This window comes from Pseudorca crassidens, chromosome 14, assembly GCF_039906515.1.
Source record: "Pseudorca crassidens isolate mPseCra1 chromosome 14, mPseCra1.hap1, whole genome shotgun sequence".
Classification (NCBI taxonomy): domain Eukaryota; kingdom Metazoa; phylum Chordata; class Mammalia; order Artiodactyla; family Delphinidae; genus Pseudorca; species Pseudorca crassidens.
In genome coordinates, this window is record NC_090309.1 from 25,985,790 (window position 1) to 26,001,989 (window position 16,200).

The following is a 16,200-nucleotide window of genomic DNA, read 5'->3' on the forward strand; positions in this document are numbered from 1 at the left end:
TCATTTTTCTTATCAATTTAGTCCTTCCTACCCCCAACTGTCTTAAGTTGCTACTATCTGGACAAAGTCTTCGCCCAACTTCTCAAGAGAAATTATGTGTTTCCTTTTCCCTTTTACTGCCCATACCCATTGCCTCCATTTCCCCATTATTTATTCTTTTAACCCACCGCAAGCTGGCTTCACTACATGGACCCTTTCTCAGAGAGCTCCCGTGTCCAGTGTCTGTTATCCAGGACTCCTCTGACATGTTTTACTTTGCTGACCATCAACTTTTTCTTGAAATGTCCATTCTTTTGACTTCCATAATATCATATTATTCTACATCTTTGGACATTCACAGTCACTGCTTATGTTTTTCCTCCACCGACTTCTCTTCTTCCACCAAAGACTGTGAGCATTCTTCAGAGCTCAGACTTCAGCTTTACCCATCTCTACCTCTGCTCAGGTTTCATCCATTCCAATAGTTCCATCTATTACAGCTACCCAGAAAACTCTAAGACCTCAGTCCCTGGTTCTGACACTTGCTGTGTTCCACCCCACCATTCTAGTTTTCTAGCAAGCTCCACCTGCTTTCACTCTAGCCACCTTAAGTCCAACAGGCTGGAGGAAATTCTTCCCCTCAAGCTCCTTATTCACTTCCTCCTATTATTCTTTTCTTTGAAATGTTTCATACACAGTCCTTCCTTTCCATTTCCACAGATGAAAGCCTAGTCTAGGCCATCATCACCACCACGAAATATAGTTGTAAATACAACAAAAATTCCTGCCATTGAGCACCTTACATTCTAGTGGGGGAGGCAGGTGAAAAGGAAATATATACAATAAACTTAATAATAACAATGCTAAGAAGAAAACTAAAGCAAGGAAGGAGGAAGAAGAAGTGTAAGAGTGGGGGATTATGATTTATCTAGATTGATCACAGAAGACCTCATGGAGTAAAGACCTGAAGGAAAAAAAGGGCCATTTGGATATCTGAGCATTTCAAGTTGGGGACACGAGAGTATATCCTGGTGTATCTGTGGAACAAATGGTGAGGGGGTCCAGTGTGTCTTGAGAGACTGAGGGACTGCGAAACACCATGCAAGGCCTTGAAGGCCATTGTAAGACTTGGACTTTTATTCTAATTGAAAAGAGAAGCTATTGGAAGGTTTTAAACAGAAAAGTAAGAAACCTCATTTTTAAATTTTATTTTAAGCAACTTTCTTAAGGCAAAACTGACATACAATAAAATGTACATATTTAAAGTGTACAATTTGATACACTGACATGTATACACACATGAAACCATCAACACAATCAAGATAATAAACATCCATCAACTCAAAAAAACTTTCCACGTATCCTTCCCCCGCCCCCGGTACGCAGGCCTCTCACTGCCGTTGCCTCTCCCGTTGCGGAGCACAGGCTCCAGACGCGCAGGCTCAGCGGCCATGGCCCACGGGCCTAGCCGCCCCGCGGCATGTGGGATCCTCCCGGACCAGGGCACGAACCTGTGTCCCCTGCATCGGCAGGCGGACCCTCAACCACCGCGCCACCAGGGAAGCCCCCACGTATCCTTATTTTATTCATGTTTTACCGGAATCACTGTGAGCTGCTATGTTTAGAATAGGCTAAAGAGGGGTAAAGGTACAAGCAAGGAAAGCAGGCAAAAAGCCACTGCAATCATCCAGAGAAGAGATAATGCCGTCTTCGAACAGAGAGGTAAGCAGTGGCTGTAGCGAGAAGTAGTTGATTAAAATATCACCAATCTCATAACTCCTTACCACTAATTCACTCTGAAGATAAATGAACAAATATGTTTCTTTCATAGGATAATTCACCCTCTTCCAAAACGTCTTTTAGCTCCCTATTGCCCTCAGGCTAAAGTCCAACTCCACAAGGCTCTGCTTCTTCTATCACTACGCTCAGATCTACACCTGGGCCTCAGTCCAGTCCCTCTCCGTTCACTCCGTTCCCCCCACTTTGCCTTTCTTTTCTATTTCCACCACACTCCTTTCCCCACCCCACCCCCAATCTCTAAATTGTGCCCACACAAAGACCCAATTCCTCCAGAAAGTCTTTCGGGGTCTCCACTGGTATCTCTCCCTTCTTGAGTCTCCAATTGCACCTGATGTTAATACTCCACAGTAATTTTATCTTTATTTTGTTTTTGTTTTTTTTAATCCCACTTTTTAAAAAGTAACTATGGACGTCGGTGTACCAGCTCTAGGGCCCCTGCGTCCTCCCCAAGTACGGGACTGGGCCTATGCTACCGCAGGAGTTCGCTGCCCCAGCGTGTCCATGTGTGGTAGTGTCCTAGCCGTCCTCCCCTCCTTCTTGGGCATCTGCTCTGCATTAGTCTGTCCCAGGCCTCCGCAGGCGCCGATGATTGAATCATCATCATTAACCAGGGCCTGCTCCCCCATCCTCGGCGGCAGGGGAGAGTGTGGGGGCGGGGGTACGATCACTACCAAGTCCCTGGGGGTCCCTCCTTCCCCTCCACCCTCTACGAGATTCCGCAAAGCTCCGAGAAATCCCCGCTGTGAAGCCGGGACCAGGCCCACCATCGGGATGAAGCTCCGTAATGCGGACGCGTCAGCCGCGGAGGGCGACACAAGTAGAGGGCCCTGGAGGGGCTTCTTTAGCAGGGACATCATCACAGGAGATCGACGACCCTGAGCGGTGGCGGGAGGAGACCGCCGGGCCTTTGGGAGTTGAAGGCGGCCGTCTTTTGCAGGCTCCAAAAGTTAGTCCCGAGGTCATGTCGGGTCTATTATGATGATTACTACAGGAGCTCAAAGAGATAGGACCCCTTCCCAGGCACCCCCCGACTCCCTAATTACAGATTGAGGAGGGGGAGGGGCCAGTGGGGCTCAGGTGAGCACACGGCGAGAAAGGGACATGGGCGGGGCCTTACAGAGGGTCAGCGAATCCGAAAAGACCTAAGCCTTCGTTGCGAGGCGACAAGTCCCGCCCCGCAGGCGGCACCGGAAGTGGCCGGCCGGGATCAGCCTTTAAGATGGCGTCTCCTCAGGGGGGCCAGATTGCGATCGCGATGAGGCTTCGGAACCAGCTCCAGTCAGTGTACAAGATGGACCCGCTACGGAACGAGGTGCAGGGGCGGCAAGGTTACCACTGTGGTCGGCTAGCGGTGCGAACTGCGGCCGGCTACAGGACGGGCGGTGGCTGGCCGGGCGCCAGTGCGCCTGCGCAGAGACAGGGTGCCCAATGCGCCTGCGCGATTGCGGTCGGGTTGCCAAACTCCAGGCTAGGACGCCTGCGCATTGTGCCGCTCACTCTTTGTAGTCTCCCCTGGGAAAGGAAGGTGGGGCGAGTTGGCTTGGAGGGAGACCCCGCTGTGCGCGGAGCCCTCTGCTGGGCGGAGGGGGAGTGTCAATCCCCGGGAGCTAATCGGCTGACGGCGCAGGGTGCGGTGTTGGCCGTGGGGTCTGATGAGAGGCGACTTCCAAGTTGTGAAGGCGCACGGGTTGGGGTTGGGAGAGTGATCGTTGACGGAGGGTGTGTCCGCAGGAGGAGGTCCGAGTAAAGATCAAAGACTTGAATGAGCACATCGTCTGTTGCCTGTGCGCAGGGTACTTCGTGGATGCCACCACCATAACAGAGTGTCTTCATACGTGTGAGTGCCCAGGACCCTGGCTGTTTCTTCCAGGCCCCACTTCCCACTAAGCCGGCTGCCAGCCTCTAGGCTGCTTGCCCCAACCACCCAGGCGACCCACCCAGCCCATGAGCCCGATTTCCAGAGGGCCTGAGAGTTTGCTTTTCTCTTCTTGCAGTCTGCAAGAGTTGTATTGTGAAGTACCTCCAAACCAGCAAGTACTGCCCCATGTGCAACATCAAGATCCACGAGACACAGCCACTGCTCAACCTCAAACTGGACCGGGTCATGCAGGACATCGTGTACAAGCTAGTGCCAGGCTTGCAAGACAGTGAGTAACCAACCTGACTTTGAGGGGCCTCTAGAGGACTGATGCTTGGTGACAGCTTGAGATGACAAGGGCTTTGGTAAAGAGGTTGACAGCTAGAGGGACAAAGAATGAGGGAGGGCTTATATTTTACTTCCTGTACTCCACTCCCTTCTAGGTGAAGAGAAACGGATCCGAGAATTCTACCAGTCCCGAGGCTTGGACCGGGTCACCCAGCCCAGTGGGGAAGGTATGTCTCTTGGTAACAGGAGGGTAAGGTAAAACCCCCAGAGCATTCCTCCTGCCCAGTTTTGCTCCCCGGGGAAAAAGGCATATGGAACATGTGCCACTCTCCTCATTACTCTGTCTTTCTCAGAGCCAGCCCTGAGCAACCTTGGCCTCCCCTTCAGCAGCTTCGACCACTCAAAAGCCCACTACTATCGCTATGATGAGCAGCTGAGCCTATGCCTGGAGCGGCTGAGGTGAAGGACAGGTCATGGGCTATCTGAAGTGACAGTGACAATGACCCAGAGGCAGGGAGGGGCTCAGGGAGAGGGCGAGCAGTAAGGGAGTGTCTGTTCACTTGAAGAGAGTATATCATGGTCTGGGCAAGGGACAGGGGAAAGATAGAGCTCCCTAACCTGTGTCTGTTTCCCCCCCCCCCCCAGTTCTGGCAAAGACAAGAATAAAAGCATCCTGCAGGTGAGAGGGGCTGAGGGGAGGGCCTCTTTAAGGAGACTCACCTCCCCATGGCCCTTCCCTCACACACCTGTTCTCTTCCTTTCCCTCCCCACCCCCAGAACAAATATGTCCGATGTTCTGTTAGAGCTGAAGTTCGCCATCTCCGGAGGGTGCTCTGTCACCGCTTGATGCTAAATCCCCAACATGTGAGTATCCCATAGTAAGTTTTTTGGGGAGGGCGGCTAAGAAAGGAGGAACAGAGTATAGGGTAGACCAGGGTAGTTCTTGACCTGTGCAAGAGGATACTTCTTGAAACTGTGCCCCTGTCTCCCTTCTAGGTGCAGCTCCTTTTTGACAATGAAGTTCTCCCTGATCACATGACCATGAAGCAGATATGGCTCTCCCGCTGGTTCGGCAAGGTGAGCCAGTGCCAAGGCAGTCTCCAGGGCAGGGGCAGACTGAGGGGGCCTCTTGGGTAAGAATGTTCCCACTGACTGCTTCTTCCCTTTATTCTCTCCTTAGCCATCCCCTTTGCTTTTACAATACAGTGTGAAAGAGAAGAGGAGGTAGGGGCCAAGCCCCCACCTATCCCTCTGCCCTTCCCTCCCCAGATATTTATGTGAAATTAACCTTGGCTTTATTTTTTGAAATAAAAATTTTAAAGAAAGCAAATTTTTCCTTTTTTTCCTGCCACACACTCATGCTTTGTCTTGTGTCCTGCTTCCCTCTTGAGTTTCATCAAGAAGGAGGGCCTCTCTATGTTGGTGTTCCCTCAGTGAATTGCCAAAGGAAAGCAGTAGAGGACCCTACATATGTAAAACTCTGAAGGTGACCTAAGTGAAACCAGGTCATTCATACCAGCTCTTTTTGGTGAAGGGAAGGGGAGCTCTCACCGTCCTTGAATGTTGCCACATATAATGAAGGCCTGAGTTGGAGGTATCCTAATTCAATAGTGGTGAGAATGGGGCTAGGGTTTGACAGTGGCCACTGCAGGACTGAAGAAGAGTGATATTTGAAAGAAAATACAAAGAATTGCACTATGGGAGGAGCCTTAAAAAAAGTGGGATGCAAGAACACATGGGGATAGTCACAGCTGGAAACCTCGCTGTCCATATGAGATTCAGTGGGCCTTCAGGGACCTGGGCTAGGTGAAGCCAGGGTGTGGAGAGGGTAGTTGAAAAGAGGGAACTGGTGCTCAGGAGAGGCACTTTTTAGGAACAAGAGGGAAGCAACAAGGCGAGAACTCCACTGAGTAATTCAGCAAGCATTCCTTGTCTGTTTGAGCCAGACAGTAACAGAGGAGGGGACTGGAGGCCAAAGCAAGGAGCTCCTGAAGGAAGCTAATGGGCTGCTGTGGAATCTGGGACAAACTGGATGGCATAGGCAGCATAAATGTTAAACCTTATTTTAAAGCCTAAATCTGGCGCTGGCCAAAGTCTGACTCATGAATTCAAGGGGCTCATTGGGTATAGCTTGTGAGGGCTGAAGGTGCCTGAGCTTCCCCAGATGGAGATTGGGTGGCAGAGGGCTCAGGGGAGGGCCATAGTGAAGGTGGCCTGAACTGGCTAAAAGAGCCAGAGACTCAGGGGCAAAAACCTGAGCTCTCTCCCAGGGCACAGTAGGCGTGGGCTTCCCTCCCCATGGATGAAGCTTGTAGGCCAAGAGAAAGGCACATGTGGAGAGACTGCAGACAGCAAGGCAGAACCCCTGGTGACCTCTGGGCAGGCAGCAGGGACCAGGGTAGGGACACTGCAGGGCCACTGGCCCAGGCCCAGTTCCTTCCTGGCACCATCTCCAAGATTCCCGAGCCTCACATGTTTCAGGCCTCAGGCCTGGAACGCGCCAACCCCCACCCCCCACCCCCACCAGCTGTCCTTGAAAGCCTAAGTGTCACCTCCTACAGAAAACCTTCCCTCAGCTAGAATCAGGGCTTTTTTCAGTGTCTTTGGCCTGCCTCTATACCAGCATGTATCTGGAGGTTTCTGATGAATTATATCTATCCCAGGGTTCCCCATTCTCTTCTCCCTGAATTTAAGCTTGGGTACTCCCAGGCCCACTCAAGCACGCAGCACTTAGACTGTTCTCAAGGCATTTGTGTGTGAAAGGGCATTTCCGGGGGCGGGGCGGGGGGCGGTAGTGGAGGTAAGGAGAATGGAAACGCCCCTACAGAGGAGTCCAGTAGGGGCTTGGCGGCAGCTTGACATCTAGCAGGCCCAGTCAGAAGATAAGGCTGCTGGAGACGGGAGACCTGAGAACCAAGCCTTGGGATGAGGCCTTTGATGACACATGGCTAGCGGCCAAGAAGCAGCAGAAGGCGCTCAGGCCTGGATCTGGGTTGGCGCGGCTCCCCTCCTCGTCCCCAGCTCAGTGGGGCCTTTTTTGTTGTCTGTCAGCCGGGGTGGCAGTGGTGGCGGTAGCTGCTGCCGCCGTGCGTCTCCCGAAGTGGCTGATGCAGACCCGCTGCGGGCAACCGCGCCGTTCTCCCTCCATCTGTGGGTCCATTACTTCCCTCCCCGGCCTGCCCCACGCAGATCCCGACCCTCGGGGTCACTCGGGTCTCGATCTGCGCCACAGCGGGCAAATCAAGCCCACGGTTCTCTTGGGCTTGGTGACCTAGAACGCCGGCGCCGTGCTCAGAGAAGCGGCCGCAGGGCCTTCCCAGCACGCAGCCCGCCCTCAGGCGCCCGGGACCTCGCGGGGCGCCCGGGTGGAGGCGTCGGTCCTCACCTGCAGGGCCAAGCTCGCCCTTGCCCCTCATGCCCTTTCTCACCAAACCCCTTTCGTGGTCCACACTCACCTGAGGGAGGGGGCACCAAGATTTGCTCTGGCCTTTGGCACAGAGGAGGACCCGTCTCTCTCAGCCTGGCCAGTCTCTCCCAGGACTTGGGGGTGGGCGGGGGTGAGGAGGTAGGGAAAAGGGACTTCCCTGGAACAATGGGTCCCAAGGGGTACACCAGTGTAGGGGTGTGGGGGAGTGTCTGAGCATCCCGCCGCTCCCGCACCCCAGCCTGCACACTCCCAGCTTGGTGGCAATTGCACAGAGCTTTTTGTGAGCCAGCGTAAAGGCCTAAAAGAACTCACAGACCTGAGGCCCTAGAAGTGAGAAAACTAAAATTTATGTCTGAATCGGTTATATCTGCATTAACGTTTTCTGAAAGAGAAAACCAACCCAGAAGTGTGTGAGATGTATGGACTCCCCACCCCAGCTCCTCTGCCTGGAGTTTCTTCTCTAAAATGCCCACTTCCCTCTCACTCTGGTTAAGGGATTTCCCCTGGGGGGGGGGGGAGGACAAGCACATCTCTTGGGACTGTCCTCGGCCGTCCACCAACCCAAGGAGGTTATTCTGGGGATTCCGCCCCCCTTTACACTCACAGAATTCAGAGAAATGCGTGGGGTGGGAAATCCAGGGGACTGAAGGTCATTTGTTGAGCAGATATGGATGCCAAGAAGAGGGGGTACACCTGGGGCAGGCCTGGGTAGAGGAATCTGCAAGCTGAGAGGCTGAGGAGGGCAAGGTGGGCCAGAGGTGCAGTGTCAGGGAATGTGAAATAAGATGGGGGGTGATGAGGAAAGGGAATTCTGAAAGAGGGTGTTGGGGGTGGGTGAGAAGGCACCCTTAAGTGGGAATGGAGGTGCCTTCTGGAGGGAAAGTGAGAAAGAGGGGATCTCTGCTAGAGGAGGGAGCAGAGGACCCCCAAATGTCTGAAGGGACAATGGGGAGAGTCTGTTGCAGAAGGGGGGGTGGCAGGCAGCAATGTATGCTCACGTCTTTGGATGGCTCTGGGGAGGACCCAAGTCAGAGAGGGCTGGACCATGGGGGTGGGAGGTATGGTGGGAAGAGGTGCACTGGAAAGCAGCAGCACTGCCAAGCTGGGGTTGGGGGAAGCCTATGAGACAGCTAAGCGCCCTGCTCCTCAGCCCAGGACCCAGGTTTAATCTCTTAATCTCCCTCATTAATCATTCCCTTCCTCCTACCCCCCTCGGAGGATCTGGTTTCTCCCCAGCTCAGGTTCCAGGGGCTTTGCTGGGAAAAGTCCCCTCCTGTGGCCCCACAATTGTCTGGACAAGTCCCTGGCTGCTGAGATGACCTTAGCTGGGCTCTGCTGTAAGTGGCCTCTTCCCTTTACTAGTCTCTCCTTCCCTCTCCTCCCCCAAACCCACATCTGGGGACTGCCCAACCCCATTGTCCAACCCCATTCCTAAGCCCGGTTGCAAGGGGGAAAATGTTGGAGAGACAGAAGGGGAGGAAAGCAAAGGCCCTTCAGGAGAGCCCCACACTGACACACAGGAGTAATTGAGAGCAGAAGAGATGACATAAAAGCTACATAAGAAGATGCATGAGTGAAGGCTGGAGTGTCTGTTTGGTGACAGGCCTGGGACATAGGCTAGGCAGTTCCTGCAGCCTCCTGAGACCTTCTTTAATTGCAGATTAAGGGAAACCCCCAGGATGGTTCAGAGGGCTGAGGCCTCCAGCTAAGAGGATCTCTCCTGGCCCTCCTCCACCTGCCACCATTAATAACCAATTAACAAGGTCCTGGCATCTCAGCTTTCCACCGTCTGCTCTCTGATCCAACAGTGGCCCACTGGGCTGAGTTTATTGTTTAGGCTGCCATGAAGGTACTATGTGAGTGTCTGTGTGAGTCTTAGGGGATGGGGGGTGACTTGGGAGGGAGCCCTTTACCAAGAATACCCTTTGTTGGGTGTGGGCTATGTCACTGCCTCAGGTTACATGAGGTTCCCTGACCCCCATTATCAAAGTGTTTTCCTGTCCTTGTCAAGGAGTCTTTGACCCAGGTGTCTTGGATCTCCCAAGCTCTGTTCAGGGCACCCCAACTGCAGGCTCCACTTGCCCCAGAGAATAGACAGGTGGACTCAGAGTATCACTGCACAAACGGTCGGAGGTACAGAAGTCTACAGAGAAGGTGACATAATGCACAGTCCAGGAGGGACTTGTCCACTTCTTCATGGCACTGTTTGAAAAAAACAGAAGAGATCATAGCAGCGAGTTCCTTAGGAGTGGTGAGTTCCTCAGGAGTGGTGGGGCTTCTCTGCCTCTGGGATGTGAGACGTGAACAAAACTCTTGCCCTGTTGGGCCTCCACTGGTGAGCAGTGCTATCCCAGAGTTGTCTTCTTCCTACAAAGGAGGGCTGTGGTATAAGCCCAGGACTAGCTGTGGGAGAGAAGTGAGAAAGACAGAACCCAGATAAGATAGGAATGAATATCCCAGGTCTTAGAATTTGCCCCTGGGTTGGTAGGGGTTCTGTCCCAGGATCTGGTTGGGTATATGAAGTCTGCCCTTCAAGTCACTCTTCTATAGCGAGTGACCCTGACGCTCCTGGGCAGTGACCAGTGGCCGCCTCCACTGTTGTAGATGCTGGGTGGTTTCTGGGCCTCTCCAGGCTGAAGGACCTCTACTCCAACTACAGGAGCTTAATAAGAAAACAAAGACAGATCGACTGATAGATGGAAAGAGTAACCGGGAAGCCCAGGCTTCACTGGCAAAGACCCCTCCTGGGCAGTAACACTAGCTCTGGTTTGCTGTGTCCTCTCTCCTGAGGCCCAGGTCTCCGGCCCCTTCTCCATGTGTTTTGACTTCCTCAGGGCCTCTGAGCCCTAGCGGGACAGCCTTGGGTCCAGCCAGAGAGCCGGCAGAGTCCACTCACCTGCACTTGCTTCCCCATGGCATCCCCAGTATTCCCGGTTACAATCGCTCTGCCTGGCCAGGTCCTTCCAAGTTGCAAGTCCCCCAGCCCCCAGCACCGCGCTAATAACTTCCAGCCGCCCGACCTCTTTAAGAGCGTTCCGCAGGGATGGGGCGGAACGAGGGGGCCAGGTCAGGAGACAGAGGTCCTTACTAGGTGAGACTGGGTATCCTACCACTGCCAGTTCTGCTCTCCCTTTTCGGAATTTTGCAACTCCCCAGCCGTTGGGGCCAGGGAAAGCAATTTTATTGCCGACGAGTTTATGAGCCAGAGCTGCGGCTAGGCGGGGAGTCTGTGGTATACAGAATCTGGGGGCCGCCCAGGAAGGGTCCAGCCCGAGTGTGCACTGCGCCGCGTCCGGCAGCGCAGAGCAGCCCTGCGGCCCGGCCTGGCGGGTTGTTCCTCCGGTTTCTCTCCACACCTCCCCACCCTGTAGAAATACCGCTGCCGGAACGTCTACCAGCTCCAGACCCACCGCGGACCCGGCCGGGTTGGGGGGTGGGGGCGCAGGAGGAGGGGCACTCGAGGCTCGGGCCCAGCGCGGGGGGCGGGTCCGAGGCTGGGGGCCCAGATCGGGAGCCGCGCTGGGGCCCAGGCAGCTGCGGAGCCGAGCGCGGCGGGCGGCGGGACCGCCACAGCCCGGCTGGCCATGAGCTCGGGATCCGAGCCCCGGACACCCCGGACACCCTTCAGCATCGCAGACATCCTAGGCCCGCACATGGTTCCCCGAGGACCCTCTGCGTCGCAGCTTCCAGAGTCGAACCAAGGTCCCACGTCGCCGCTGTGCGCGCTGGAGGAGCTGACTAGTAAAACTTTCCGCGTACTTGACGGGCACGCTCCGCAGCCCTCTGAAGGTATAGCGCCGGCGAGGTCGCTCACTGTGACTTGGCCTTCTCCCCATTTCTTTCCTCCAGGTTCCCGGTCTCGAACCTTCGTTCACCCTGGCCGCCACCCTAATCCGCACCCTGCCCTCAGCCCACGTGCTGGGGCTTGCCTCTCCCTCTTCTCCCCTCCCCTCCGTTAGTTCCCAGGCTCCGCGCCCGCTCCTGGAGGCCGCCAGCGCCGAGGGGAAGGGCCAGTCTGTCGAGAACTGTGCGGGGCAATCGCGACAGAGAAAGGCCAGAGAGGAGACAAAAGGCCTGGCCCGGAGGCTGTAAATGAGTGAGCTAGGGCAAGGGCGGCGCAGAAAGTGCAGGGAGGCGGGTGACCGAGCTCCGCTCCAAGCCGCTCTCCTCTCGAGAGGGAGCAAGGAGCAGAAGTTCCTTGGAGCCTCAAGGGCCGCGGGACTCTGGACTCCGCCTTTCCTCGCCCTTTGTACCCCCACTCTCTCCCTTTTGGGCTCGAGGAGGGGGCGCCCGTGTCACCCAAAAAGAATAAGCCGAGAGTGCCCAACACCCACGAGTTTAAAGAAGGGCACGGTGCAGGTTCTCTTGCACTCACCATTCCAGCTGAATGCCCCTACTCTGACCATGGTCGGCCCCTGCCTCTGGTGCTGGCCCAGACCTGCAAGCCCGCTCCACCAGGGGCTCCGGAAGGCCTCAAAGGCCCCGCCCTAGACCGCCTGACCGTGCACCAGTTCTCTGGCTTGTCCCGCCCTCCTCCCACTCCCCGGTCCCCGCAAGATACCCTCAGCCTCCTGCCTCCAGTACCCCAGTGGCCGGTTCCACTTTGTGCCCCACTCCCGGGCTGAAATACCACCCTCCCCCCTCGCAAAGTTCGGGAAGGGGCGGCGGTTCTGGCTCCCGTCCGTCTTTTCGCTCCGCACCAACGCCCCCCTCGCTGGCTTGACCCCACCCCCGCTTTTCCTCCCGGACCGAAGCCTGATTCCCGCAAGCTAGAAGAAGGCTGACCCCCGCCCTGTCCCCGCAGGCCGCGCGGCCCCAGGCGCGCTGGGCCCTGGCCGGGCCGGCCGCAGACGGCGGAAGTCACGCACGGCGTTCACCGCGCAGCAGGTGCTGGAGCTGGAGCGGCGCTTTGTCTTCCAGAAGTACCTGGCACCGTCCGAGCGAGACGGGCTGGCGGCGAGGCTCGGCTTGGCTAACGCGCAGGTCGTCACGTGGTTCCAGAACCGGCGAGCCAAGCTCAAGCGCGACGTGGAGGAGATGCGCGCCGACCTGGCCTCGCTGCGCTCGCTGTCCCCCGAAATCCAGTGCCGCCTCGCGCTGCCTGACGGCGCCCCAGGCCTCTGCCCGGGCCCCGCCCGGCCTGACTCTGGGCCCCGATTGTCAGACGAGGAGATACAGGTGGAAGATTGAAGGCAAAGCTACCTCTAGGGCTCTGGGGCCCTGGACTCCGCGCCTCCGCGTCCTGTCTGGGTTCCGGGGTAAAGGGAGGGTGTCGACCCGGGCCCCTTCCGGCTCACAGTCCAGACGCCCACCTTTCCCAATTGTTGAGAATAAAGTTGAGACTCCGCCGCAGCACGCCTCAATCCTGACGCTCCCCGCAGTAAGAGCAAAATCTGCTGATTATTGCGAAGATTCCGTGCTTGGCACCGTGCTGAGCGCTTTAAATCCGATGTTTCCTTTAACCCTCAAGCAACCCTATAAGGTAGGTGATATAATTATGCCCATTTTACAAAAGAACAACCCCTAGGTCAGGATGTGGACCCAGGCATCCAACCAGCCTTCAGAGCTGGTGCTGGTCAGCTCTATGCTCTGGATACTGCGGGATGAGGGGAAGGGCATGGGACTCTGGTAGCTGCGGGCGCGTACTCCTCCTCTACTGGCCGCCTTAGTTCCAGGTCTCCACCCGGCGTTTGATCAGCTGCCACCTGGGAGACCTTGCACCTAACTAATAGACTGGCCCCAGAGTGACAGCGTCCTGCCTGACTCTCCTTTTTCCCCACCCTGAGGTCATTTGTTAATAGAGTCCTGACCCTTCTCCTCGCCCCCACAGAGAGAATCCTACACTGAGACACAGGCAAAGTGATGAGCTCTGGGAGAGGGGACATACCCCTGCTTCTGGGACCTCCATCCCACCCCGCACTTGGGCGGAAAATGTCACCACCAGGATGATGGTGGTGGCGGGAGGGTGGGAAGGATTGGTCCTACTTGCTGAGGCAGAGCTTAGAGTAGCTGCTTGCAGGGTAGAGAGCCCAGCCCACCTCCTCCAACAGATATTTCTGAGATTAATTTCTAACGCTGGTAATGAATCATCCTCCTGCATGTGATGGGGAGGGAAAAGGAACACTCCCCGTGATGCAAGTCTTCCCCCATGCCTGGTCATCCCTGTTCATCTTTAGGAGTCCCTCCTCATCAGTCCTTCCTCCCTCCCCAGACCTTCCCATGCTCAGGTGCCACAATCCCACCCTCAGGATGCTCTGGGAATAATCCACCCAGCGCTGGGGGTGGGGGAGGGGTATGTGTCAGCTAGGGCCTCAGCTGCAGGTAGAAGTCCCAGAAAAGGATATTTCAGGGAAGTGAACGAGGCTGGAAGGCAGAAAGGAACCTGGCATTTTCAGACACAGTTCCAAATGCTTTGCATGGATTAATCTTTACAATAAATCCCATGAGATGAGACTTTAATTTCATTGTAAGGATAAGGAGAATGAAATCACAGAAGCCCATGATCATGTCGTGAACCTTGTAAGTGGGGGCTGGGACTACTAACCGAAAGAAGTGTTCACAGAGCAGAGAGAGGGAAGAGCCAAAGGTAGGAATTTAGGCATTGTACTGTAGACAGAGCAGGTCATGGTTCTTGGAGGTTTTAGGGAGGAGAGGTATAAGAGCAATGTTTAGGGCAGGTGCATCTGGCTGCATGTGCAGGGTGACTGGCGCAGACCTGATGAAGGAGTGTAGCTCTGGCCACTGCAAAAAGTAAGAGCAGAGAGAATTCAGGGCCAGACTTGGAGTCGGGAGGAAGGTTGTTATGAAACAGGAATCAGTGTAATTTCTCCAGTGACCAAAGATTGGAGGAGTCAAAGACAACCTTGAAACCCTGGGCCACTGGAAGGAAAATGACATCATTGACAGGAACAGATAATGACTACTAGTACAGAGCTAAGAATCTGTCACCTATTATATACAAAAAGTATTCTTTGCACCTGTGTTGCCTCTACAGTACACATATACAACACACACATACCTCCCCTGGTTCCTGTTCAGGGCTCCATCTGTATTCCCTTCATCCCCTTCTAAAGACTGCCTCTCTGGAACCTTTAGATTGGGGTGACTAATTCATTCCTGTTTGCCCAGGGCTTTCCCAGTTTTACCACTGAAAGCTCCACAGCCTTGGAAATCCCTCAGTCCCAGGAAAACCAGGATGTTTGGTTATTCTGCTTTCCAGCCTTGGGGACTCAGACCTCAGGCTGCTGGGTCAGAACCCTACCAGTCAGCAGTGTGAGTGTGGGACAAAGTGGAGGCAAGGTGTCAGGAGTCCTATGGCTCTTGGGAAAGATTCGAGTCCAGGACAGTCTAAGAGGTACTGGGGCGGGGACATTTCTTTGAGGGGCTGGAAGAGCAAGGAGCAGCTCAGCCTGAAAGCAAAGACGCCATACAGTAGTGGTGGGTGGCCCTTCTTTGAGGGGCCAGGAGCCCTAGTGGAGTCCCCAAAGCATGTAAGTCCCACCTTCCTAGCCCCAGTCCAGGACAAGAGGGCCACATGAGCAGGCCTGGTATGGAGGCACTGTGATATAATCACCCCTTAAACAAACACAACTACCTCTCCCGAACCCCACCCCCCGGCCAGCCGGGCATGAGCAAAGCACTCCCAGGGCAAATAATTCTAGTCAGGAAGGTAGGGTTCAGTCAAGTTAACTGGCTCTGAGCCATAACCCTCTGCTACTTAGGGCTTCCTAAATTCTAGCCCAGTGCTACCACCTCTTATGATCAAGTCTTGGATAAACAAAACTCAAACCTGTCCCACCAAAATGGCCTCCTGGATGGGTGTCTCCTCTGCTAGGTCCTAGAGCAGAGCTTCCCAAACGTCAGGTGCCTCAGGATCACCGGGAGGGCTTATTGAAACACAAACTGTTGGGCCCACTCTTTCAGCTTCTGATTTAGAAGGTCTAGAGGGGGCCTGAGAATTTGTATTTGTGAAAAATTCCCAGGTGACACTGATGCTGGTGGCCCAGGGACCACACTTTGAGAACCACAGTCCCACAAACTCTGTATTTTGTGAAATAAGCAGCAATTCACTCATACTCCTCTTCCCAGTGTTGGAATCATGAATATGTAGGACAATTGCAGATAAAAATCAGTTTATTTAACACCCATTATGTACCAGGCTTTCGGTAGGTAGGTTCTCACACTTTCTCTTTCAGCCCTCACAACAGACCTGTGAGGTAGGGATTGCCCACATTTTACAGATGAGGAAACTGAAGCACAGGTGTTAAGAAATCTGCCGAAGGTGACCCAACTGGTAATGGCAGACTTCAATCTGTCATACAGTATTTAAGCGTCCTGAAACCATAAACAATAAAAGAATTTGGGACAGCCTTAAATAAAGAGGTGCTTCAGCATCTCCTATCTCTAGGTGCAAATGGTGTTGAATAAGACCCATAGGGCAGCAAGAGTCATTCATCCTGATAAATGGTTCCTCTAGGAAAGGCATTCTGGAGGCCTAAAAGTCCCCTGCAGATCCATATTTAAATGAGCTGAGAGTCCCAGGCAGAGCTAGGGAGGAACCAGCCAGGAGCAGCTGCCAGGATCTTAGAGGAGAAACCAGAAGGAGGTCATGATTCTTATACAGAAAGTAGAGGATTTTAGCCTTCTTTAGGGGCAGTGACCCTGGGTGGAAAAAAGTATGTAAATTCACATGGGGCAAAGGCTGGTTACAATGCCCAGTGCTGGAGTGGAGAAAGACCATGACCAAAGTAGCAGAAGCCTGGGTTCCTGCTAAGGCCCCACCAGTGGGGGAGCCAGCAGTACAGGTACGTGGAGATGTATGGGCTCTGCCAGCTCCAGGCAGAAGCTG

General features: G+C 54.5%; 2 protein-coding genes across 3 annotated transcripts; both read left to right on the forward strand.

Annotated features, from left to right (window-relative positions):
* The first annotated feature begins 2,935 nt into the window (after positions 1-2,935).
* Positions 2,936-5,255, forward strand: PCGF1 (polycomb group ring finger 1). Of its 2 annotated transcripts, XM_067704598.1 has the most exons (9): positions 2,936-3,091; positions 3,511-3,616; positions 3,774-3,926; positions 4,081-4,152; positions 4,279-4,384; positions 4,571-4,604; positions 4,703-4,789; positions 4,922-5,002; positions 5,106-5,255. In XM_067704598.1, the coding sequence occupies exons 1-9, from the start codon at positions 2,999-3,001 to the stop codon at positions 5,151-5,153; spliced, it is 780 nt and encodes a 259-aa protein (XP_067560699.1). In that variant the 5' UTR covers positions 2,936-2,998; the 3' UTR covers positions 5,154-5,255. The 2 variants fall into 2 exon arrangements, with proteins under 2 accessions (XP_067560699.1, XP_067560698.1); XM_067704597.1 differs by lacking the exon at positions 5,106-5,255 and having other exon boundaries at positions 4,922-5,099.
* A 5,618-nt stretch (positions 5,256-10,873) lies between these two features.
* Positions 10,874-12,701, forward strand: LBX2 (ladybird homeobox 2). Its single transcript, XM_067704599.1, has 2 exons — positions 10,874-11,141; positions 12,157-12,701. Exons 1-2 carry the CDS (start codon positions 10,937-10,939, stop codon positions 12,540-12,542), a joined length of 591 nt encoding a protein of 196 aa, XP_067560700.1. The 5' UTR covers positions 10,874-10,936; the 3' UTR covers positions 12,543-12,701.
* Positions 12,702-16,200: the final 3,499 nt, after the last annotated feature.

Excerpts from the sequence above, each read along its gene's own strand:
- PCGF1 (XM_067704597.1), top strand. The coding sequence starts at position 2,999 with ATGGCGTCTCCTCAGGGGGGCCAGATTGCGATCGCGATGAGGCTTCGG. Across the intron at positions 4,605-4,702 it reads AGAATAAAAGCATCCTGCAG|AACAAATATGTCCGATGTTC; the intron begins GTGAGAGGGGCT and ends CCCCACCCCCAG. Across the intron at positions 4,790-4,921 it reads TGATGCTAAATCCCCAACAT|GTGCAGCTCCTTTTTGACAA; the intron begins GTGAGTATCCCA and ends TCTCCCTTCTAG.
- LBX2 (XM_067704599.1), top strand. The coding sequence starts at position 10,937 with ATGAGCTCGGGATCCGAGCCCCGGACACCCCGGACACCCTTCAGCATC. Across the intron at positions 11,142-12,156 it reads CGCTCCGCAGCCCTCTGAAG|GCCGCGCGGCCCCAGGCGCG; the intron begins GTATAGCGCCGG and ends CTGTCCCCGCAG.